Source organism: Eucalyptus grandis, chromosome 3 (assembly GCF_016545825.1).
Source record: "Eucalyptus grandis isolate ANBG69807.140 chromosome 3, ASM1654582v1, whole genome shotgun sequence".
In the NCBI taxonomy this organism is placed as follows: domain Eukaryota; kingdom Viridiplantae; phylum Streptophyta; class Magnoliopsida; order Myrtales; family Myrtaceae; genus Eucalyptus; species Eucalyptus grandis.
This window is the reverse complement of record NC_052614.1, coordinates 31661688-31686418: the sequence shown is the minus strand read 5'-3', so window position 1 is coordinate 31686418 and position 24731 is coordinate 31661688. Positions and strand designations below refer to the sequence as shown.

At 40.1% G+C, this 24731-nt stretch overlaps 2 protein-coding genes across 2 annotated transcripts; one reads left to right on the top strand and one right to left on the bottom strand.

The window, feature by feature from the left end:
• The first annotated feature begins 6106 nt into the window (after positions 1–6106).
• LOC120291228 (probable cyclic nucleotide-gated ion channel 14) lies at positions 6107–10121 on the top strand. Its single transcript, XM_039308308.1, is given in 8 exon segments — positions 6107–6156; positions 6280–6853; positions 7416–7628; positions 7724–8025; positions 8186–8297; positions 8513–8600; positions 8603–8748; positions 8922–10121. Coding segments are annotated over 8 exon segments (2214 nt in total). The 5' UTR covers positions 6107–6124; the 3' UTR covers positions 9669–10121.
• Positions 10122–13134: 3013 nt separating this feature from the next.
• Positions 13135–17242, bottom strand: LOC104437181 (probable xyloglucan glycosyltransferase 5). The gene is made up of 5 exons (XM_010050075.3): positions 15880–17242; positions 15113–15421; positions 14724–15014; positions 14334–14447; positions 13135–14247 (listed from the first exon to the last, which is right to left on the bottom strand). The coding sequence occupies exons 1-5, from the start codon at positions 16600–16602 to the stop codon at positions 13600–13602; spliced, it is 2085 nt and encodes a 694-aa protein (XP_010048377.2). The 5' UTR covers positions 16603–17242; the 3' UTR covers positions 13135–13599.
• Between the last annotated feature and the right edge of the window lie 7489 nt (positions 17243–24731).

Sequence of the window (24731 nt, the reverse complement as noted above, 5' to 3'; positions counted from 1 at the left end):
CAGTTCAAAAGATTGCCATAAGTAAAGTGACAGGATTGAAGCCGTCATATTGGAAATGCACTTGTCCTCATGACTGACTTTTGAGCTTGCACGGATTGAAAGTGTGGTTTTGAGATTTAAAGGATGATTTTTTCATAGATTTATCTATTACAGTCATCGTGATTGGTAATCGTCACTGAACCATGGCTTCTACTACTAAGATAATCGTTCCCGATGAGCAGTTTGCTTATTGAAGGAACTCATGGAGTTTATCTTGTAATTAGCTGTACTCTGATGCAGTCTTTGAACAAATGTCCTGAGGAAGCATCTGCTGTGTGTGTTAAGAGATTGAATGATAGCTGTACAAAGTTTTCATAATATGTTGGACCTTAGTATTCGGCATTTTCCTAAGAGTTACGATCATTATGATAATTAGTGTTAATTGGCCTCAGGAGATGCAATTGTACACGAAATAGGAATCCGAGAGTTACACCCAGTAATTTTTTGGTGGTCGTGTCATTTATATTACGGTTTTGGCCATTTTAGCACCCTTTTCAGATCAATTCATATTGGTTTCTATTTTTGCCATCTTGATTTGGCAGTATCCACTTGTTCTCTCGTGGACTAGTCCCAAGTGCAATGATCTATTTAGGAGGGATTAAGTAGAAACATCTCAGCTAGAGGATAATTCCGAAACTCTGTAAATCGTTACACTTTTTTTTTTTAATCTAATCTTTCCCGTCCATTCATCGAGGTTGGGCTGTCGCCCATTTCTTCACTTTGCCTGAGATGGTTTGCTTTTGGCTGAATCTAGATCTCGCGATTCATCCATTTCGACAATGATCTATTTAGGAGGGAATTGCATATGACAAGATGTTGCGTTTTGCCTCTAGGGCGGCTATATGGAAACGTGAAATCTGAAGCTGCATAGCCCTCGATTGTGGGGGGGTGGTGCTTGATGTGAGAGCCGTCTCCAAGCATTCGTTTGGTTTGTGTCCGAAGCGATAGGATGAAAAAGCGTCGGTGCTCTTCCTTCGGGGACAATGACGTTTTGACATTCCAGATGAAGCAATTTCCAAATCGAGTTGATTTGACGTCAACAATTCATGACCCCTTAGCGAAAAAAAGATCATTTTTTCCTCTTAAGAAGTGTTCAATCCTCGCAAGACCATCCTCACTTGCCATTGTTGCCATTTGAGTCGGCACGATCTGCTTCTCAAAAACCGACTTCTTATCCATGAAAAGAACCCAACTGAAATGGAGTCGGCTCCGGTTCTGGCACTTTCGACGGAGCTGAGCCGATACTGTTTCCCCCGGTGTATTTGAGCTCGATTTGGTTTCATTTGATGCGATAGACAACTGGGCCCGCTTATAAGTTTCGACGCTCGACCCTAAACGTGGATTCTTACTGAACAAAGACAATGATAGATGCGATAGATGCGTTGAACCATAGATTTAGTAGACTGGTCAGTTAGGAATTTCGAGGTGCTCAATTTTGCTATGGCCGAACGTTGTTTTGATCCTGATTTTTAATACAAACATTATTTAAATTAAAATAAAAAATAAGCTAAATTTAAATACTAAATAAAGAAAGAGGGTGCGAGACTAGTTGCCCTATCATAGGGAAGGGCCAGGGAGAGGAGGTGGGGAGGGGGAGAAGGGATGGCCGGTGTGTGTCACCGAGCCCCGGCTAATAGACGACGGCCCTCTTTGACCATGGGATAGGCCCTCACTTGAATTGACAAGGGTTGCCACTGTGGCCAACATTATTTTAGCCACATCATTGCCATATAGTATAGGGAAAATAATTTATATTTTTTTTTTTTGCCAGTCTCGTTGGATGGAGCTAAAGAGATGACTCGATTGCACAAATTCGATAAGTTTTAGGACCTTATTGCATATTTGGCAAATTTTAGAATTCAATTATCATTTGATAAGGTTTAGTGTATTTATCTCTAATAAATTGTGGTACAGCCAATAGTTTCCACTGAAATTGAGTTGAAAAGAAACTTGTAATCAAGGGGCGGCTGGGGACACCAATTCGTGCCCCCATAATGGAGATGTTGGAGGAGTTCCGTCGCGCAATGAAATTGCTCTTTCGGTCAAGATGATCATGGAGGGCAACACAATTTCCACCGGATTGATGGCCGGCACGACGGATTGAAGCAAGGAACCACCATGTTCTAATCCCTCAGACATGGCATGAGATTTCCATTGTTTTTTCGGCCAAGTGGCTTGATGTCGACCCGAGCCTACCGGTGCGAGGATCCACGAGACAACACTCGTGCCATGCTGTATTCGCTGTGATCTCGCACATTCAATGCAGAGTCCCCATGTGTGATTTTCTGACTTTAAATAGAATATGATGAAAGCTTGATTAGACAAGTTGGCTCAATTTTTAGCATGTTTCGTGCGATGAAAAGTTAACATTAGTGCATTTCACAAATTGCATCACACGGAGAATGTTTCATTCACGACTCGAATATTCATTGGATTTCATCACCATTTTTTTTTTTCTTTTCCAGGAAAAAATAAAAACATTTTTGTTTTTTTTTCTAAAAGTAATGAGAAACCTTCAAATGGTTGATCACCTCTATACTTTTTCTAAAAGTTAGAGGCATCGCGTCAATGCTTTTGGGCCTCTTTTCACCTCGTGTCACACGCGGGCCAATTTTCCTCATCACCACACAATGATATGGGGCCTATGTCCTATGCCTTGTATAACTCGCAAAGAGAAAAAGTAAATAAATTCATAAATTTTTAAAAAATTGCCTCTAAAGTTAACCTTTAAGTAATTCTTCTAGAGACATATATTTTATTAAGAAATAGATCAAATACAAGCAATAAGTGGAATGCCAATAGAAGTAAATTTGTAGTATTAGTAGATGAAGAAGTTTTGGATCTCATATCAAGTATACTTGCGCATGAGATTATATGGGATTCCATACTCTATGACACGAGTGTATTTTCTGTTATGACCTGACTCGATCTATACGGATCAAACCTTTTAAAAAAGTATTCAACATAATCAATTAGGGTGATGATTGAAACTTTCAAATTGACTTCACAAGTTTTCTACCATACGATGTGGGAATTGAGCATGCCATATATGATGCGTGATGCAATTCATTCCTCCTCCTATGCCATTGTAGTGCCTGATTTATTCTTAGAATGGATCTAACTCTGATTCCACATGGATCAAACCTTCAAAAAGAACATGTAAGATCGATCATTCAAGACATGACTATTTGGGATGGGTGGATCTGACTTATGAATTGTGCAAAATTTTTCTAGTTCCAATGTGAGATTTAGAGTATTACATTCTTCTCGACTCGGGTGCTTTTTTTTTTTTTTTTTTTTTAAATATCAGTGATGGAAAAGGGGTAGAATGATTTTATTTTCTACGCCATCCTCTGCTCTATTGGGGAAAAGAACAAAAAGAGGGGAGCGAAAGTGGGTGCGGAACATAGGAGAGATTTTTAACATTTTGCCAGTAGAAAATGGGGAGAAACAATTTTGATTTTTGGCCTTCCCAACATAGCATTAGTGCGAGGCCAAGATTGTGTGGCTGGAGCGCACCAACGTGGCTATAGGCAAGGATGGTGCTACACATGATAAATGTGCAGTCATAATCTCGTAGTCTCGTTATTGCATCGACTCAAATTTAACTTCGCTAAATGAACCAAAAAAAAAACAGAACCATAGATGATCCGTGTAAAGAAAAATTGTATACAAATGACCTTATCAATCCCTAGCTTGAGGATTATAAGTATCCAATTTTTATCAATGGTGTATAAGATTGTTTATGTCAAATTTTCTTTATGAGTAAAAAAAGTAAGAGTAGTTAGGGGGTCAGCATCGGGTCCCGCTTTGTAATGGCTTGGTCCGACGATGGTGGATAGTGGTTGCTGGAGCCAGAGGGCCTTGACAAGGAGCGGCTCTTGGTAGGTTTATAGGATGGCCAAGGAGGAATGAATGAATTGAACTATGCACTAAACACAGGAAGAACAATTGTAATGTGTGTGCGAGGGCGGGTAGTGGTTGCTGGAGCCAGAGGACCTGGACAAGGAGTGACTCTTGATAGGTTTATAGGATGGTCGAGGAGGAATTAATGAGCTGAACTATGCACTAAACACATGGAGAGCAATTATAATGTGTGTTGTTGGAGCTAGAGGGCTTGGACAATGAGTGACTCTTGGCAGATTTATATGATGGCTAAGGAGAAATGAATGAATTGAATTATGCACTAAACACAGGGAGAGCAATTCTAATGTGTGTGTTGTCGAAGCCAGAGGGCATGGACAAGGAGTGGCTCTTGGCAAGTTTATAGGATGGCCAAGGATGAATGAATGAAATGAACTATGCACTAAACATGAGGAGAGCAATTTGTGATGTGTGTGCGAGGGCGGTAGTGATTGCTAGAGCTAGAGGGCCTGGACAAGAAGCAACTCTTAGCGAGTTTCAGAATGGCTGAGGAGGAATGAATAAATTGAACGATGCACTAAACATGGGGAGAGCAATTGTGATGTGTGTGAGAGGGTAGGTAGTGGTTGCTGGAGCCAGAGGGCCTGGACAAAGAGCAACCCTTGGTAGGTTTATAGGATGGCCGAGGAGGAATGAATGAAATGAACTATGCACTAAACACAATGGTCGATGGGGTGCGTGTGTGTGAAAATTGGAATTAATTCACATAGGTGCCTTTCGACATAATAGCAAAGTTAAGTGAGCTCAATTAGAGAGTTACTAAGATGGGTGACCTCTTGGGAAAATGCACCTTTCGACATAATAGCAAAGTTAAGTGAGCTCAGTTAGAGAGTTACTAAGATGGGTGACCTCTTGGGAAAATGCATGCTCGTATGCCAAAGGACAATACCTAAGCTACTTTAGTCCAACTCCAGGGAGAACCGATTGGTTCAAGACTAACTATGCATTAAATGTGTGTTGGATTATTGTAAAAACTTGATTTTCGTGGTAAAAACATTTATTTGTGGTAAATGTGTATGCATATTATAAAAAGAAACACTTTTGCACAAATGGGAGAATCAAACCATGATCTTCAATGGTAAGAAACAACATTATAATCACTTAACCAACATATTTTCATGGTGAATAGCAATGCTAATATTTTATTAAAAAGTTGGTTTTTTTGGACAAAACAAAAATTGAACCAGCTTCTAGGTAGAATTGGTAATTCCAATTTTCGATCTAATTCTTAGTTCCAAAGTCATGGTATCGATTTCTGGATTGAGAACAGATCACCCTTAAGAGTAACATGATTGGATGGTATTTGTCTAGACACTAAGACCACTTTGAAAAGACAAAGCAACCCCCGTGAAATCTGCTGCTGATTCCGAAAGTCTATCTTTGAGTCAATGCTTTTCTAATCTCCAAGCTCATCACATCGATTTATTCAATGCAGATTCGTGGCGATCACGTCCTCTCCCGATCCATGTTTACTCTCAAACGAGGAGGAATCATATAAAATATCGCATGGTCTGAGCTGTTCTTTTTCTATTGTTTTCCCTCATTTCACTGCAGTTTCCGTTTCCCTGTATCTGCACTTTCGTGAATCGTTCGCTGACATTTTCGGTGTCTCCGGCCAATCCTCATCGTCCGGATTTTCTATGATCTCGAGATCCCGTGCACACGGATCGATAACTTGGAGCCCAGTCCGACACGAGGCCTGCCTCGAGGGGGACTTGCAGGCGTGGTGATCCGACGAGAGCGCCCGTCGCCGAAGCAACCGCGGCGGTTCTTTTGCACGCATGTAATTGTTAAAATTTGCAAGTCAAAACTTTAGGACAGGCCCAACCGTTTCCTCGTATCTGCCGGTTTCTTTCCCTCTCTCTTTCCTCTCTCTTTCCTCTCTCGTTCTTTCCGCACGCCTGCGTCTCCATCACCATTAACTTCTGAATAGTTGCGGTTATTATTCTTCTGGGTCCTCTCTTCCTGCCCACATTTTTAATCACTCCGAAGCAAGTCCCAGTTCAAGACTCCCCTCTAGGAAGAAAAAGTCCATCGGCTTGACAAAATCTCGTCCGGGCAGAAGTTGGGTCTGCTGCTTCTCTCTGTTTCCTCTCGCAAGTTCGCGGCTTTCCTGCGAATGCAGTGAGTTTCCGAACATGGTAGTGACCAGGAAGACGGCATGGACTCGAAGAAGACAGAGAAGTTTGTAAGGTACCCGATACGACAGCATTTCCAGTGTTGATTTGTAGCAGAGACTGGTTTGTTTCTGATGTGGTGGGAAATTATTTTTTCCCGAATTTGTCATGATGTTGTAGTTGGTTCTCTTGCTTACAGATTTTATAATGATGAAAAGCAAAATCTTGGCGTTTCATGGGAAAAGAACGATCCCACGCACTTTGAAAAGCCATTGCCTTTGTATAAGATACCGGCGGCGCCAACCCTGCTGAGACCCGATGGCGATCCTGCCAGTAGGATTAAGGCCAATTACAAAGCTCCAAGATTTGGGACGTTTAAGGTTTTCCCTGAAGGCCAGGAGCCGCGGAAGAGCCGGATTCTCGATCCGGGGGGCGAAATCTTCTTGCAGTGGAACAGGATTTTCCTCTTCTCCTGCCTGGTGGCGCTGTTCGTTGACCCCTTGTTCTTTTACTTGCCGTCGGTCGTGAGCCGTGATGGCTCGTCGTGCCTGACCACCGATGTGAGCCTGGGGATTGTGGTGACGTGTTTCCGGACGCTGGCCGATGCCTTTTACATTCTCCATGTGGTCGTCAAGTTCCGGACGGCTTATGTTTCCCCGAGCTCGAGAGTGTTTGGAAGGGGCGAGCTCGTTATGGATCCGAAGAAGATTTCCAGGAGGTATTTGAGATTGGAGTTCTGGGTCGATTTGCTTGCGGCATTGCCTCTTCCGCAGGTACTATTATGGACTGGTTTTTCACTCTAAGTCGAAACCGTTGTTGTATAGTTCCAGGCAAAACACTAGACCTTTGTGCATCGCCGATATTTTGGCTAATCGCTTCAGTACTAATCTGATTTAGTTCAGACAAGATGCTAATTTTCTGTGCAACTGCAAGCTATGGCAATATCTGTTTGCTGACTTTGATATTGATTTTCTTCTGAGATATAACGAAAGAAGGAACTAAGATCATCATGATAAGTCGGCTCATTTAACATTAGAAATTATGCTATGGATCATTTCGGTTGTAATCGAATGGATATAATAGAAGTTTTTTGGCTGAGATAAAGATAAGAAAGAAAGGACATAGAGAGGCTAGGCTGCTTTTTCATCAGTAAAGAGATTTTCCAATTAAATTCAGTGATCAGTCATTAGATAGAACATGACTTTGTGTCCCAGATCATGCTTTGAGTTGCATGTAGTTCTTCACTTCTCTTATGTCTTTTAGGTAAGAACTCTGTTGTTTTACTATGAATTCATGACCAAGCTAACTTGATATTATTTTTCCATTTTGGGTCAGATTGTGATCTGGTTCATCATACCTGCGATAAGAAGTTCGCACTCGGATCACACCACCAACACTCTCGTACTGATTGTTCTGCTCCAGTACATCCCGAGATTATATCTGATCTTCCCATTGAGTTCTCAGTTGATCAAAGCCACTGGCGTAGTCACAAAAACTGCTTGGGCTGGAGCGGCATACAATCTCGTGTTGTACATGTTAGCCAGTCATGTATGTAGCCACTTGTACATATCACGTTCCATAACTTCCATGTTATCGAAGGGTCTTTTAAGTTCGTGCTAAAATGATTCTGACCCTTCCTGTAGGTCCTGGGCGCGTCATGGTATCTGTTGTCGATGGAGCGACACGCTACGTGCTTGAAATCCACATGCGACCAGGAATTTAGCCCCGTGAAGTGCCATCTTCGTTACCTGGACTGTGATATGCTTGACGATGGCCAGCGTGTCACATGGGGCAACAGTACGAGTGTCTTTAGCAATTGCGACCCGAATGGGAATATCGTGTTCCAATATGGCATATTCGAGAAAGCTTTGACAGAGAACGTCGTGTCCTCGGATTTTCTCGAGAAGTATCTGTACTGTCTCTGGTGGGGATTGCAACAATTAAGGTATAATATCGTTGGCAAACCCTTTTGCATTTCAGGTATCTATAGTCTAGAATATTAAATCTCGCCGCACTGTCTCTAGAATTAAGCTTTGATGCATTTATCTGACGATTGGATGAACGAAGATGCTAATTCTAACTTCTTCTCCGGTGTAATTATGCAGTTCATATGGCCAAAATTTGAGTACAAGCATGTTCATTGGGGAGACCTCGTTTGCCATACTCATCGCGATCCTCGGCCTTGTCCTGTTTGCCCATTTGATTGGAAACATGCAGGTAGTCAGGATGGCTTGATAACCTGAATTTGTTCTATTCACTTTATCGTCTATACAGTAATCAAAGAAGATGCAAAATGCAAAAGAACAACGGAAGAACTTATTGTGCTGTCTGTGCCACTTTCTTTCCTGGAATTCTATAAATTACAAAGCCAGATTACATACTTTCTATCGAAGTTTAACTGAGGAACTTCACCTTTTTTTAAATTATTGTAGACGTATCTGCAATCTCTCACTGTGAGACTTGAGGAGTGGCGGCTCAAGCGGCGGGACACAGAGGAGTGGATGAGACACCGTCAACTCCCCAAGATCTACGGGACCGTGTCCGGCGCTTCGTGCAGTACAAGTGGCTAGCGACTCGTGGCGTCGATGAGGAATCGATTCTGCACACTTTGCCTGCTGATCTCCGTAGAGATATCCAGCGCCACCTATGCTTGGACCTCGTGCGGCGAGTAAGTTCTCATTAGTTCTAGTCAACTTCGCCGTGAACATGACAGTTTTTCCAATGTTGCCAACTTCTACAAGATTAGAGTCACAAAACTAGAAGTCACACGGTTCCAAATGACTGTTCGATAAATCCTGCTGTATTACAGGCAGTAACCTAATCAGTATTTCGCTGTTTCAGGTCCCCTTTTTCTCGCAAATGGACGATCAGCTGCTTGATGCCATCTGCGAGCGCCTCAAGTCCTCACTGTGCACTCAAGGCACATACATAGTCCGCGAAGGCGACCCGGTCACTGAGATGCTCTTCATCATCAGGGGCAGGCTAGATAGCTCGACTACCAACGGAGGGCGGACGGGGTTCTTCAATTCGATCACCCTGAGGCCCGGCGACTTTTGCGGGGAGGAGCTACTCACGTGGGCGTTGCTCCCCAAGTCGACTCTCAACCTGCCTTCTTCCACGAGAACGGTGAGAGCTCTGGACGAAGTGGAGGCGTTCGCCCTGCGGGCGGAGGATCTCAAGTTCGTCGCGAACCAGTTCAGGCGCCTCCACAGCAAGAAGCTGCAGCACACGTTCCGCTTCTACTCTCACCACTGGAGGACGTGGGGGGCATGCTTCATTCAGGCAGCGTGGCGCAGACACAAGAAGAGAATGCTGGCCAAGAGTCTCAGCATGAGGGAGTCCTGGTGGGCTTCCGAGGAGCACAGGACGCCGGAAGATGAAACGGAAGAGCATGGGGAAGAAGAGGGGGACCAGGGTATTGCATCCTCGGCTTCCTCTCAAGTGATGCAACATCTGGGCGTCACAATATTGGCTTCTAGATTCGCAGCCAACACAAGGAGAGGAGCTCAGAAGGCGAAAGATGTCGTGTTGCCAAAGCTGCAGAAGCCCGAGGAGCCGGACTTCTCGGCAGAGCCCGACGACGAGTGACGAACACCCACCTGTATAAACGGAACTCGGTACCATCATTCACATGTTAGTGATGCACCAACTAGGAGACACCATTGAAACTTGTTAGAATCCATCAACTAAGTCCTGAAACGGTTGCTCATGTCCCATGATTCTCTGTCCATAGCCTCCTCAAAAGCGTGAGCTGATGCATCAGTTAGCAGACACATTCCACTACAAGCCCCTTTAACTCTGCAGCAGGACTTGATTGGGATTGAACTTTGTCACGGTCGATGAGGCGCCACGAAAGCGAGCGCTGAAATTTGGCTGGCGCGAAGGCATATATTGTCGCGTTCATTACACAGCTCGTCCGTTCCTGCTTATTGATGCTATAAGAGTCCTATTCAATCACACATTTGACATTTTAATGTAATTTTGAGATGCTGTCATGTAGATCAGCTTGTCTGGATCATGTAAAGCTGGAGTTGCAGATTAGCTATACTTTTTTTTTTCCCAAAAATAAAAATAAAAATTCAACGGGCTTTCTCTACGGGCTAGGCCCAAAGCAAAGCTTTATTGAACCGGATAATCTGCGTACGGGCCGGTTCATTTGTATTTGAGCCGGTCCTACCTGTCGGGCCACTAAAATATTAGTTTGAAATTTTCCATAATTTTCGTTTTATGTATTTTTTGCAATTCCAACTAACATGGTCTGGTAGTATCGAGTGAGATCGCGGGGCCTGTCCTTGATCTTGTTGTTGGCTCGTACCGCTCAGGCGGCCATTTAATCAGGGACCGCAGTTTTAGTTGAGATTTCCTTTCTTTCTTTTTTCCCTTCTTTCCTTTAAATGCTTTTATGAAAATAAATTTGCTAAATTGACAGGTTGGATTTTATTGTGCCTTGAGTATGACTCACTCGCCTAAAACTCCTCTTGCCGCTACAATCGCCATAATTTTCATAGACAAGTCTTAATATATCCCGGCATCACTCCATTTCTCATAAGATAAAAGGGGGTGATATTTTCCTAAATTCCTCTGGTCGTGCCTTTCATTGGTGGCTTACAAATTACGGACGTCATTTATGAGCGAACTTTACTTAAAGTGTGTAATATCCATCTTCGTAATCTACCGACAGACTTATGATCGAGGGAAATCTTTTTCCGTACTTCGGACACGAAAAAGAGCCTCTCTATTGTTTTTCCTGTTGGTAGGCTGTAAAGGGAGGGAGTTTGGTATGCACTGTTAAGTCATGGCTTGCTACTTTTCAAGTTTCATGAGGATCACGAGGGGAAGAGTTTCTTGGCTACTTTTCAAGTTTTACAAGGACATGAGGTTCTTGGCCCATCTCCAACCCCTTATAAGATGGATTGACATCATGGAAACGAAGTAAAAGTGAAAGGGCAGATGGTTAATTCTCAAGCTCTGATAAGGATCCATTTGAAAATCATAAAATTCACTTGGCGGTTTGTGAGGTTCGGATTCCTGTGTCATCGAGTCCGTATGATGTCGAAGCTCATTCGCCCTTAGCTTTCGCACAGTACGACTCTTCTTTAAGTCTCGAGTACTGGGTCACGGTGAATTTCTCGTTATTGATAAGTAAGAAAAGACGATCTACCTGGCTATTAAAACAAGCACTTTCCATATCATTTTGGTTGATGAATTATGTGGGGCACCTCAATTCTTTGTCATCTTCGAATCAAACAAGTCACATGACTTGGCGATGCCTACGTTACTAAGGATCAAAATGATCACATGCATTTCTCACCTTTGTCTGAAGAAGCACTTGAGTTAGGTGTTGCACATCAAAAGGGCAGTTGTAGTCGTACAAAACATTTACTAGAAAATAAAAAGAAATCTATATCTACTTGCAAATAAAGTACCTATAGTCCTCCATTTTCAGTATTTCAAAAATGCAACCTGAAATCATTTTGGTCAATTATCGATGAACTTTTTCTCACTGTTCGATATTTGATCTCTCAAATGTGAAGTTTCCAAATATGATTGCGCTTAGTGATAGTGACATGGATCAGGGGTGATCGCTTCTTGGTTTGGTTCAGTTCCACCTAAGAACTAGGAACTGGATTGATTCCATGGAATCGATTACTTAGCAAAAAAAAATTAAAAATTATATAAAAAAATACACTAGAGTTGTCACTATTTTTTAGAGTTTATTGTTATTTTTAAGAAATTTAAAAAATATATTTTTCAAAAAGAGAGTTGGTCCGGTCTGGTTGGGTTCTCACCTAGAACCGAGAACCAAATTGACAATCACTAATTCCATTTTGATGGATTTGGGAACTAGATTGATCTCTCTGAAACTAGACCATACCGGTTGGTTCGGTGGTTCCTAATTTGGGCAGTCTGACATGCTCACCCCTAACGTCAATTGGTCCACTTTTCATACTCGTAACTAAATGTTTATCATGTTACCACACTTAGGCTCCATTTGTTTTTTGAGAAATGAATAATTTAAAAACATATTTCTCAAAATGAATGCTTATACCGTTTATAAAAATAAATAAACGAAAAACATTTTCATTACTTATAAAAATATTTAGATATATTTTGTTGTCAACGATGAAAATATTTTTCAATGGTTAATTATTTTCAACGATATAAATAATATTTTTCGGAAAATATATTTCAAGTAATTTATTTTTAATGAAATGAATTGAACTTTAGTTACAAAGACTAAAAGGTCATTTCACCTTTTATGCAAATCGTGATGATGGTCCATGTACCTTACTTTCTCTTTCACCCTAGCAGCCTCATTTGCCAAAGAGTTCACGATGCAGACATTAAAAAATAACTGGAGAGACCAAGCAGGGACAGCCAGCTGAGGGCATATCCTGAGATTACGAGCGTGAGATGCCAAGGGGATACTACAGGTAGATTGTCAAATCAAAGATTCTTTTCTCTCCTGACAAAATATTGATGTGATGGAGCCCATCACGCAGATATGTTTTTCCCTGAGGGGAGAGGAGGAGGGAGAAGATTTGTCCCCATCCCACCATCCAACCATCACCAAAGGGGCTCCAGCAGCACCATCCAAGAACCTCACCAGTCCAAAACTTGTGTGCCCACACCAGGATTCCCAGGCCCTCAAATCAGGCAAGCCCCATCCATGGAGGAAGACACTCCATAAAGCCATGGCTGAATTCAACAAAACCTCAAAGCCACCTCAAACACAAAAAGCTTTTTATGATTTGCTTTCTTTGCTCAACTCTGCTCTGCCGACACTTCCAATTAGGCTCTCCAACGTATCGCGAGCCCCGCGCGCACGTGCGCATGCGGTATTTACCTTTAGCACTACCAAATTGCAGAAGCAACCAAAGGGGAAAAGGAACAAGAGAGGAGACAATGGAAAAGGACAGGGAGACCCAGAAAGGTTTTTGTCCAATTGGTACACTCGCTACATATTTTGTCAATATGCAAATGAGAAAACTTAGATTTGTCTACACTTTTTATGCAGGAACAGGAAAAGAAGAAGTTGAAGAAAAGTATCTCGGAACAAAGAAAATATCAAGCAAGTGAACTCCCAACTTTGTGTTATTTTTCTCCTTGTACAATATGGCTTCCAAGATGAGATGCCAAATCACAACCCTGGAAAAGAACTCTTTTCCAATAGGTCTAGAAAAACCAAAAAAAGGAAAAAAGAAGAAGAAAAAGAGTAGAATATGACATTAATTTGTTTCCCCCAACCTATAACGAACAACATGAATCAGAGTAACTTGAAACAATTTATTGTACACAGTAGTCAATTAAGGAAAAATAAATAAATAAAAACCTATGGAGGCTTCACACTGGAGACTGAAGGGTTCAGCTTATGTAGTCTGAACAATTACCATTTTTGCAACTGAGCATGGTAGTGAAGAATTTTCTCAGTTTGGGCTGTGGATGCTGGTATCAGCTTCTTTAATTTTCTAGGCTGATGACTTCCCCGATTCGTTGTAATAGCAGGACTTGAGTAACTTTAGCTCATCTGCTCGCCAATCAGATCAAGGCCCACAAGGAGGAAAGTAACACCCTGGAAGAGCAGGAAGTAGAAGTGGACTCCTTGAGCAGCCAAGAGACTCCTCACGGCAGCCGTCAGCAGGAGGAATGCCAAAACGAGTTCTTTCCTGTAAATTTTGTTGGTCTTCTTAACCGGTGTAATAGTCACTTCATTTTGCTGTTCCTTTAACTTGGTCAATTCTTGAAGCTCACTCTCAGAGGATCCTCTAGTTAGTTGTTGTTGGTTTGTGCTCTTTGTCTCTCTCTCGGCAGCAGCGAGCAGGTCAGATTCTGATGACCTGCCAGCCTTTTTCGTGACAACCCATTCATAAGAGCTGCCGAGCTGGAATAGTCCAGATATCATTGCATTAAATTTGGTAACAGACATGGTGTTTTCGAACAGGAGGTAAGGCACAATGAAGGGGAAGGACTTTGGAGCAGGGAAGATGTTTAAGAATGACATGAAAACGGGCACGTAACATATGACCCACATGGGAAGCTCAGCCTCAGGGACGAACATGGTTAGTGGAAGGATTATGCAGAACAAGGTGAAGGAGTAGAAGGGAAGAATGAGTTTCCTAAGTAGAAAGAATAAGAGTATGAGATTCGCCTTCTTCCAAGCAGAGATCTGAGTCGAGAAAAGTTCAAAAGCTTTGTAAGTAATCATTTTATTGAGGAAGTATAAAACACATGGAAATCAAGAATGAGACAAACCTTGGAAGTTACAATTGCAGGTAGACACAAACGAAAAAGTTGCATTGGACCAGAATGCCATCTATGTTGCTGCTTCTTATAGGCTTCATATGACTCAGGAAGCTCGCAGAGTACCTGAAATTTCAAGAAATGAAGCATAGTCCCAATTTTTTATAAGTTTAGAAAGAGAAACTCATTAGACTTAAACATTCATTGTTTACATAAGGGGGCCAAGAGAGCTATTGGAAGTTGTAACTTCAAAGGCAAGAACGTGAAAGAAAGCATCACTAGATATATCATGCTAAAGGGTGATATTCTGCCCAATCATGGATACGTCGTCACCAGCAATTAATATATGAAGAGGAATTAATTGAGCCCGATAGAGAGGTGAAAGAGGAATTCTGTTAATACCTTAACATCATCTAGGAAGATAAATTTCCAACCATTAAGGTGCGCACGGACTGCAATGTCCATGTCCTCTACGGTTGTCCTTTCGAGCCAGCCTCCAGATTCTTCAAGAGCTTTGATCCTCCAGACACCAGCAGTTCCATTGAAACCGAAGAAATTCAGGAACACTCCATTAACCTGCTGTTCTACCTCGAAGTGGAAACACAGGTTAATGTTTTGAAGCCTAGTCAACAGGTTCTCGTCTTTGTTCACGAAAGCCCACCTAGCCTGGACCAATCCCAGTTCAGGATTATCCTGCGAGTAAATGCATAAAAGGAATCTGGCGTCAATTTTCATGCAAATTTAACAGCGAGAAAAAGAAAAAGAAACAAAAAATGGTATGTGCTATCAACCTTAAAATGTGGAACAGTCTGTTTTAGGAAATCGGGAGTCGGCTGGAAATCTGCGTCAAAGATCGCGACGAACTCGTAACCCTTCACATAGTCACAGCTCATAGCAGATTTGAGATTTCCAGCTTTGTAACCAGTTCGAACCAAACGATGTCGATAAATTATGTTGATGCCCCGCTGACTCCATTTGGCCACTTCTGCGTTAATTAAGCACTGTATACTCTCGTTATCAGAATCATCAAGAACTTGGATAAGTAGACGGTCCTTCGGCCAGTCAATTTGGCAGACTGCAGAGATAGATTGCTCATATACCTGTATGAATTAGAAGAATAAATCACTATCACCATAAGAACTCAACACAAAAGTTTGACTTATTACAGCTTTCTATTGTCAATAGCCGTCCCTGTAACTTGTCCTTTTAAGAGTGACTTCGCTTTCATGGTCCAGCTCAAATTAGCATGAATAAGCTGAGCTCTCTGAAGCAGTCAAAAATATAAACGCACATGACGACATAACTCACCTTGGAAGTATGAATTGTAGATGTCAACCATGATTAACTGAAGGCTATATATCTCTTTTCCAATTCTTAATATCACAAACGTTTCTAGCAAAATTTACCCTCGATCATTTGAATTGGCTTGAAAAAGAGAATGGGACTTTTATAATTGAGAATTAAACAACTTGAGATTATGTGCACATGTACTGACCAAATTGAGAAGCAAGACAGAAAAAAAAAAAACAAAATTGAGGAGAAATAATCAGTGTGCTACCTCTCTCTCATTGCACATTGGGATCTGAACAAGAACCATGGGGTACTCGCATCCAATTCCCTCGGCATCATCTGATTTGAATGGATCCCTCTCGATCCTCGGCTTGACTTTCTTGTACTTTATCCACAAACAACCGAGGCAGAGTATCATCCGATCCACGGATTGGATCAAGAACAGAGCCACGCAAAACTTGGAGAGCGCTTGAATTGGTGGGGCAATGTAATCAGCTCTAAAATTCAGCCAAGCGACATAAATCGCGTGGAGCAAGCCATGGACATCAGTGGTCCGTGGTATGTGCAAGTTTGGGCGCTCGAAATAGTGCCAGCCTTTGAAATAAGTGACCACCTCAAAACCCAGGATTACCAGAGAAGTGACCAAGAACGCTCTTATGACCCTGAACAACAACCTTCCTTTCCCCATTTTATCACTCTCCATGGCCACTCCTTGCCTGAAGATCAGCCTCTTCTTGATGGTGCCAAGCAATGCCCAGAGCACAGTGGCTAACCAAGCCACACAACCCACTGCACGGTTGGCCTTCAGAAGCAAGACCCAAGTCACCTGCTTTGCATTTTTGCCTCTGCTCTTCTCAACCGGCCTGAATGCAGCATCTGGGCCATCAATTTCAACCACAGAGTAACTCGGGTTCTCCATTTTCACCACCACAGGGGTTCCCTTCCTGTTCTCCTTCGCCCACCAATCTGAAAAATCCAATCTTGGAGCCATTTCTCCCGCGAGGCCCTTGGAAAATCTTGAAACCCAGAAACAGACGACCGAGGAATAAAGACCCCAAGAGCACAGTGAGACTGGAAATCCACTCTTTAGTGTGTGAACCCAGATCTCAGAATGATGAAAGGAATTCCCTCATTGCTACAACTGATCAGAGAGAAGTGGACCCAGTGAAGGAAGAACACTGGAAGGAAAGCATTTCAAGGGCCTCTTCCCTTTCACTGTTGGCGATGAATGTGGCAGAAAAAGAAAGCCAAGAGGAGGAGAGTGCTGGAGAGGTTCTTTTAATGCTTCCCAAAAAGGCTCTCACCCCCTCTTACAAGCCACAACCAACCTGGTTAAAGAGAGAAGAAGCTCCATTATGAGGGAAGGTATATGCTGGTGAAGCTGTGAAAGACCCTTCTTCACACTCCCCACTCACACACTCCAGCATGTGGGCACTCGTCAAGTACTCCAAGGTAAAAGCCACTCACTCTCTCTCTGTCTCTCTCTCTCCCGCCGCTTCCCTCCTCCCTCGCAAGATCAGTGGACTAAAGAAAGGAAAATTAGCCTCTGCCGAATACCCATTTGGTGCATAATCTCAGCTAAGGGAATGAGTAAAATTCTATGTGAGAAATCAAGGGTTAAAATCAGTAGAACCACCTGATTAAAAAATGAAAATTTACACTAAAAACATGGACCACCTGAGCAAAAGTCGCAAGCATTTCAGTTTGACTCCAAGTAAAAGCTCCAGCTCTCGCTTGCATCACTGTCGCAAATAATGATCACCTAAGGGCAAGTGCAAATTCAACCAACTCCGGATCTCGCGACATTGTTCTAGATAAAGGCGTCTTCAGGGGGAATTGACCAAAATAATTTTTTTTTTTTAATCAGTGCAAGGAGAGGAGGAGTAGGGGATTGACCAACTTGTTTTCTTTATCAAGCGTGTGACAAGCATGGAGCAAATCGAGGAGCTAAACCCGCATTATTTTGATGAAATATAGAATAGATTTTGCCCATAAATTTATGGGAGCAACAGAGAATGGGGATCCTAACCGTCTAGAGCAGCTTCCGGACAAATTATTTAGCTATTCGAGTACCATATGATGTTTTGTAAACAACTTGTCACATAATCGAATGATATATAATACTCAAGTTTATAGTTCTTTCAAGAGTAAAAGTCACAAAAAATCCTAAACTATGTTCACTATAATAAATTTACCCAATTTTTTTTTGTGACGTCATAAACCATAAACTTATATCTAAGTAATCTTAATTTTTTTTGTAATACCAAAAACTTCAAACTTGGCATATATCACAAAAATTTAGTGTCATAAGAAAAAAATTGAGAATTTTGGTGTCATAAAAAAATTGGATAAATGTGTCATACAAATAAAGTTTGGAGTAAATGTGTCATATAATATAAACTTAAGATTTTTGATGCCATAAAATTTTTTTGGAATAAATATGTCAAAGTTGATAAATTTGTCAGATTTTTAGTGATTTTTTTTCTTTCCTTCCATGACCTGCTAGACCGACTTTACAATGTTTGAAGTAAAAATTTGTAAATTACCATGACGTAAAAGGTTGCTGGGAAAATCTCCTTTATACACTCCTGCCCAGTATGGAGAGTACAGTCTTAGTAGAGGACAGTGATCCGGGGACCCTCATGGCGTGTCATTATTGCCCCCTCTAGGATTAGGACAACAAGTTCAGGTAAGGACGTTGATGTCTTTGACTGTCATAACAGGCAGTGAGATGAAAAAGGAGGAAAAGGGTCCCTTCACATATTTTATGATAAAGGTAACAGGAAAGATTGCATAAAGAATTTCATAAGAAACTTATGTATCGGGTCATGTCAGTGGTGCCCCTGTCCAAAAGGAAAAAAAGAAGAAAAAAAGTGGGCATAATTAATAGGAAATGGGTGCATCCTTTGAAGTCCAGTTGACAATTTATTATAGAAAAGTAGTAGAAAATAAAAAATTTTAATTAGAACAAAGGTCCCTGGAAGTGGATGATTGAGGAAAAGCAAAATGTTATCTAGCCAAATAAAAAAAAAAAAAAAACAAAGAGAGAGGATAAGAAAAATGTGAGGGCGATTAATGCATGCATCTGGAGATTAGGGTTTTCTTCTTATATTTTTATTTTTATTTTGGCTAGATGGGCTTAGCAGGTTAAATGTCTTGACGGCATCTTCTCTTTTGGCAATTAGGAGTATAAAACCGTCTTTTCTAATATATAATAAAGGGGTGATCATTATGATAAAATGCTTAGGTGGAAGGCAACTTTGGATTTCATACAGCAATTGGTCATGATTAGGGTTCACTTTTTGGAGGGCATTTTGTGCTCCAGTCGCCTCGTGGAAGTACAATCAGGATTGTGATTACATTGGATTCTAAACTTGATGGTTCCCTTTTTCTTTTGATGTTAACTTATAACAAGACTATCAAACTAGCTATTATCCAAGTGTATCACACCTATTAGGATGGGGCACAATTACCAAAAATTAAACTTATTATATAAATGTTAATTTATTCATAAATTTTTAATTTGACCATTTTTTTTTTTTTTAGAATTGAGCATGGTCAGTATAATCCTAAACTTTTCATCAATTTGTCGATACAGTATTTCAGGTCAATTTTTATCGGAAATCGTTAACATGGACACTAATAATTTTACGTGACACGGTGGATACCAATATAGACAATTATTGTATTTTTAACTTCTTTTTTTTCTTATCTTCCTTCATCATTCCACGGCAATGGCGATAGCCAACAGAGGTTGTTGCCCATACGTGAGGGTTGGGACACCCTCGTTGGCCCTTGTTGTGGCTAAAAAGGGCATCATGGCCCTCGCTTGAGTCTCTCATTGTGGCGGTTGACGGCTGCTATGCTCTTGCCAGTTTTGGGGGAGGGCAGTCACCATTAAGGCTGTGGATCGACAAAGGGATATAAGAAAATAGAAAAAGGAAAAACAAAAGAGGAAAATATTTATAATGTTTTTTAAATTGCAAAAATTATCTATGTCTGTGCTAGTCGTACCATGCAGAATGGCCAGCATTAGTGTTATCGATTGTCGGCCAAAATTGATAAAAAGAACTATATTGTCAATAGATTTATAGGTCAAATTGAAAAGTGTAGGACTTAGTTGGTATTCGTATAACATGTATAGAACTTTTTTGGTAATTTTCCCTATAAGATAGGATAATGAGCGCAGGTATTTGTTAGTTTTTTATTTTCATGAATCTATCAATATCAGTTTGAAGCTAATTTTTTTTTTTTACCATTGGGGGCACTAAAGAGAATAAGAAAGTATTTTTAATCCAAACAACACATCCACAACTCTAAAGTTTGGTCGTTTTTCCAATGTCATCGTTGAAAATTGAGATGTGACCTAAAGTGATGATTGATGTTGGTCCAAAATCCTTGTTTGGACTGAACATTGATCACAATCCTTGCACGTGACTGGTTCGAGTAAACAACGTTGTTGTGTAATTGGATAAACTGATCCGAACTGAACCAGACATTGCTCTTGGAATGCAGGTGAAATGCAGGAATCGTGTCCCATCATCAATGCAAGTAAAGTTCAAGAAGTATCACATAGCTCCTCCACTTGATATGACTCCCATGGCACCCCATAGAAAATAGGGCCCTCAAAATAACTCTAGGCAGAAGACTGTCTGATTTAAATGCTGAAGGTGCCAAATCTAGGCCATACCATTAATCATACCACAGCAATCTGGTTGAGGCAATGTTTTCCCATTAATAGAATTCAAACATTTGGTAAAAAGGAGGGGAAAAAAAAAATACCCTTCTCACTTTTTTCTTAATGACAGAGTTTGCTTTCATTCGTCACACGCGCCACGTTGGACTTTTGGGAAAACTTGAAAAAAGAAGAAGAAGAAGCCAACTTACCGATAGAAAATGGACAAATTAAAAAATGGTCTCTGTACTATCTTTCTTATTTAATTATGGTTTGTCTTGTAACGAATTTGGTCTCCGAGCAAATCTCCATTCATAATTTCGGACAAATTCCATTTGTCATATATTGGTGGAAAAAGTTAACTAAGTACCGAAGATGAACATGTGACATTGATAAGCGATTAAAATTAAATTGAAAAGAAATTACGGAGATGGTCCCTATATTGTTGCTCATGTTCAATTTCGTTCCTCGTACTTTAATTTTGCTATGGATTTGGTCCTTGAAACAAATTCTCATCTCCATTTCCAGGAACATTTCGTATTTCCATCTATATACAGACAAAATTTGCTGACCGTGTGATACAGATTAACATTTGGTGTCGAGGTGGAATGAACAATGGAAAATGACCTAAGCCTGGAGTTGTAACAATTTGGTCCAGTCCACATGGATTAAATCCCCCAAAAACCATATTTAAGAGTTGACCATTTAGGAAACACCGCTACTAGTTCATCAGTTCTTGCACTAATTATAAACATCGATGCTATTTATTTGCATTTGGATGGTAAAATCTGAAAGTTGTCCTAAAATCAGGATCATAATTAATTTCAGGATCAAAATTGATAACAAACAGATAGCTGAAAAGAAGGAAAGACAACTTTTTACTGTTTGGACACGCAAACTGAAACTTGATACTTTAATATGAAAAGTGTTTCCAAGCCTATAAACGTATTTAGTTGAACCCATTTTTATTAAAAAAATCTTAAACCTATGAGTTATAAGTTAATTAAAATATATTAATTGTCCGCACACCACATACAAGTAGACTTGGCAAAATTGAACCTAAACCCAATAACACACCACACAAAAAGTAAAGTTTTGGGTCAACCAAATCCTAACCCGAATTGCTTAGTTTGAAAGGGTCAACTCGATTGAGCTCGACTTGACCCACTGTTGTGCATATATATGTTTGCTTGAATCTCAGTTGAATTTGAAATATTCAAAATTAAACAATTTATATATTTGTTTGAATCTTAGTGATAACATTAGTTTACTAATCTTTTTAATTATAGTGAATGACAAATGAAAATAATAAGTACGAGAGTTTCTTTTATCCATTGTCCAAAATTTCACAATTATAAGAGGCAAACCATTTTCGTTTTTTAATTCTAATTTTTCAAAAGATGAGTATTATGGACTATTTGCGAAGTTCAACCATACCGGGGAAATAGAATCATCTTCCATTTAAAACTAGATACTTTGAAAATACTTTTCATCAAAGTTCAATTTTTGTGAAATGATAGGAAACTTTAGCATAAACAAGTTGTTCCTTCAAAATAGACTTCTACAGTGGTAAAATTAAATCTCAACTTGGGCATAACATAACTCGCTCATCCTTGACTTTATGCCATGCTTCTTGATGATTGATCACAAAACCTAGTGCCTAAGTGCACCAAGCACCTGGCTACTCACCTAAATGATAATTAAATTTTTTCGCACTCAATTACATAAATAACATAACCGATATTATGCAGATGAAAATTTTTCTTCAAAAAATTCTTTTATTTCCCTCCACAAAGTTGGCGGGTTTTTGACAAGTGCTCAAGAGTGCCAGCCCTTTGAATGAAAATGTAAGTAAATCTCCCATTTTGATAATAAAATCTTCAACTCTAGGGTTGTTCATGGCCATTGAAGCTCCTGGAAGGTCGGAGCTTTTGGCTGAGTGCAAAAGCAGTCGGGAAGCATGCAAAAAAGCTCTGGTCACCGACACTCTCAACCTCTCTCATCAAGACAGACTTGGAGACTCCGAGAAGCAGTTGAATGGGTTGTAGCTCCATGCTCGTGGGCTCTACCCTTATCTCGTGTCTTTTTAAAGACACCAAGACTCTTCAAATCTGGCACAATCTTACATTGTTAGGTGCAAAAAGGTACGAAGAGTGCATATGACCACTTTGGTAGGACAGCTAACCTAGCATAGCATATCAAGAACAGTAAGTCTCGTGTCGGATATCAGTTTAAAACAATCTTTGACCTGAGAAGTTCATTTCTTGCATATCATTAAATTCGCGGGACAACTCATTAACTTTAAGTTTTGGTCCCAACTAATCTAATTCATGTTAATATCAATCTATGTTAGAAAAGTTAGTCCGGCTTTGTAGCAATCGGTCATCGAACATAAGACCTTGGTAGTTTATGTCCTTGGATTTTGACTCCACTAATCGTATCCTTGAATCAATCTTGACCCATAAATGTTTTGACCAACTGAAAGAACAAGTTGCATCATGTATTTGGTTTTGACAACTTCAGGATTTTTGTTTGTTTTCTTTATTGGGACTCCTTCGGAAAATTACTATCAACCGATCTCTTTCTAATGTTGCAACAGATCTAGAAGCAGAACAAGAATAGAAGGAAAAGAAGAAGAAGAAGAAGAAGAGGAGGAAGAAGAAGTGAAAAGGAAGAATAAGAAAGGGGATGCCAAGATAGGGAAAATTGTCCAATTTAGTTTTAAATCTTTTGTGTTAATTCAGTTTTAAACCTTTCAATTGTGCCGACTTAGTCCTAAATCTTCTATGATTCATCAATTTAGTCTTAAACCTTTCAATTGTGCCATTTTACTTCTAAAGCTTTTTAATGATTATCGATTTAGTCCAAAAGTTTTTGATAATTTGTCAATATAGTCTTTTCGACCAAATATTCAAATAATAGATATATGACTAAATTGGAAAATATTCGAAAGGTTTATGACTAAATTGTCATAATTGAAAGGTTTAACACTAAATTGATAAGTCGCAAAGGTTTATAATTTAATTGGCACAATTAAAACATTTATGATCGAATTGACTATTATGTAATAGGTTTAGGACTTTATGGACAATTATCTTTGCCGAGATGGACAATCAACAAAAAGAGAATAGAAAGAATGCCGGAAGAGGAAAACGGAACATTTTAATAAGATAATGTCAAATTTAACAATGGAATACGTGGTATTTACAAGCGAATGGGATAACAATTCTACCCGGATTACCATCCTCCATAACCTAACCGAGTAATGCCCTCGCATTTGAATGGAATCATTTTTCTTGAACAAGCCCAAAAAGCAGAGTTGTCCCCATTGAAACATAATGCTCGACCAACTGAAGAAACCAAATCTATAGCCGTCCTTTTTCCAACTTTCATCATGTCTGTTGTATGCATAACGTTTTCCCACGTCGAAAGCTTTCCGACATTAGCTTTCTAACATAATTTTGAAGTAAGTCAACACCCGCGTTTGGCATTTGGCTCCCGATATCTCTTAGTAGGTTGCGCGGCACAAAAAAGAAAAGAAAAAATCAATTTACAACGTAAGCAAGCAGCTTTAGAATCGAAGAATAGAACCATGCACACGCAATGACACTACCTGCTTGATGTTCACGCACAAGCAAACGACCAACCTATTCTTTTGCCTGCTTAATTTAGTATTTAGCTACAAAAGAACCAAAAGGTTCTCTTTCACCTTTTGTTTTTATTTATTATATAAAAAAAGTGTCGGTTAGTAGATTATAGTCCAACATGGTCTTGAAATTAGTCAGCACCCATGTTAGGTATTTTGACCCCCCGGTGTTTATTAAGAGATTACGTGGTTAAAAAGAAAGGATGGATATGAGCTTGTATGTTGATTTTTTCGAGGATAAATTTTTCCGATCAGTCCATAAATACAATAACCAAAATTATTATGACAAAAAAAAAAACCAAAATCATAACCACGAGTGCATAAACCTTTGAAAATCCACTAAACAAGACGATTTTTTTCTTTTAAGGTAATATTTTTGTTGCATTGGTAAAAAGAAAGAAAAAAGGTGGAGCACTCCTTCCAGTAGAAGTCAAAAACGCTTGTTCTCAGCTATTACCATTATTGTAGTATCTTTTAATGCATAACTTCTATATTTTTTATGGTCACATTTGCCCAACTTCTATATGGGTCTGCTCCCCTCTGGTTCATCTCTGCCCTCGAGAAATTCGGGCGGGCTTTTTTCTTTTATGGGCCTGAACGGTGAGGGTAATTTGCGACGAATAGGCTCTTGCCATTATGGGCCACAGGCCCACAACCGACACTACGAAGCCAGTATCAAAGGAGAAACAAGCCTATCCAAAACTTGAAAAAAAATAAAAATTTAAAGTACAAAATGTCGATGGAGCTATTAAAAAATTTGCGCTGGTTTGGGCTCCGTTTGTTTCAATTAATACAACTT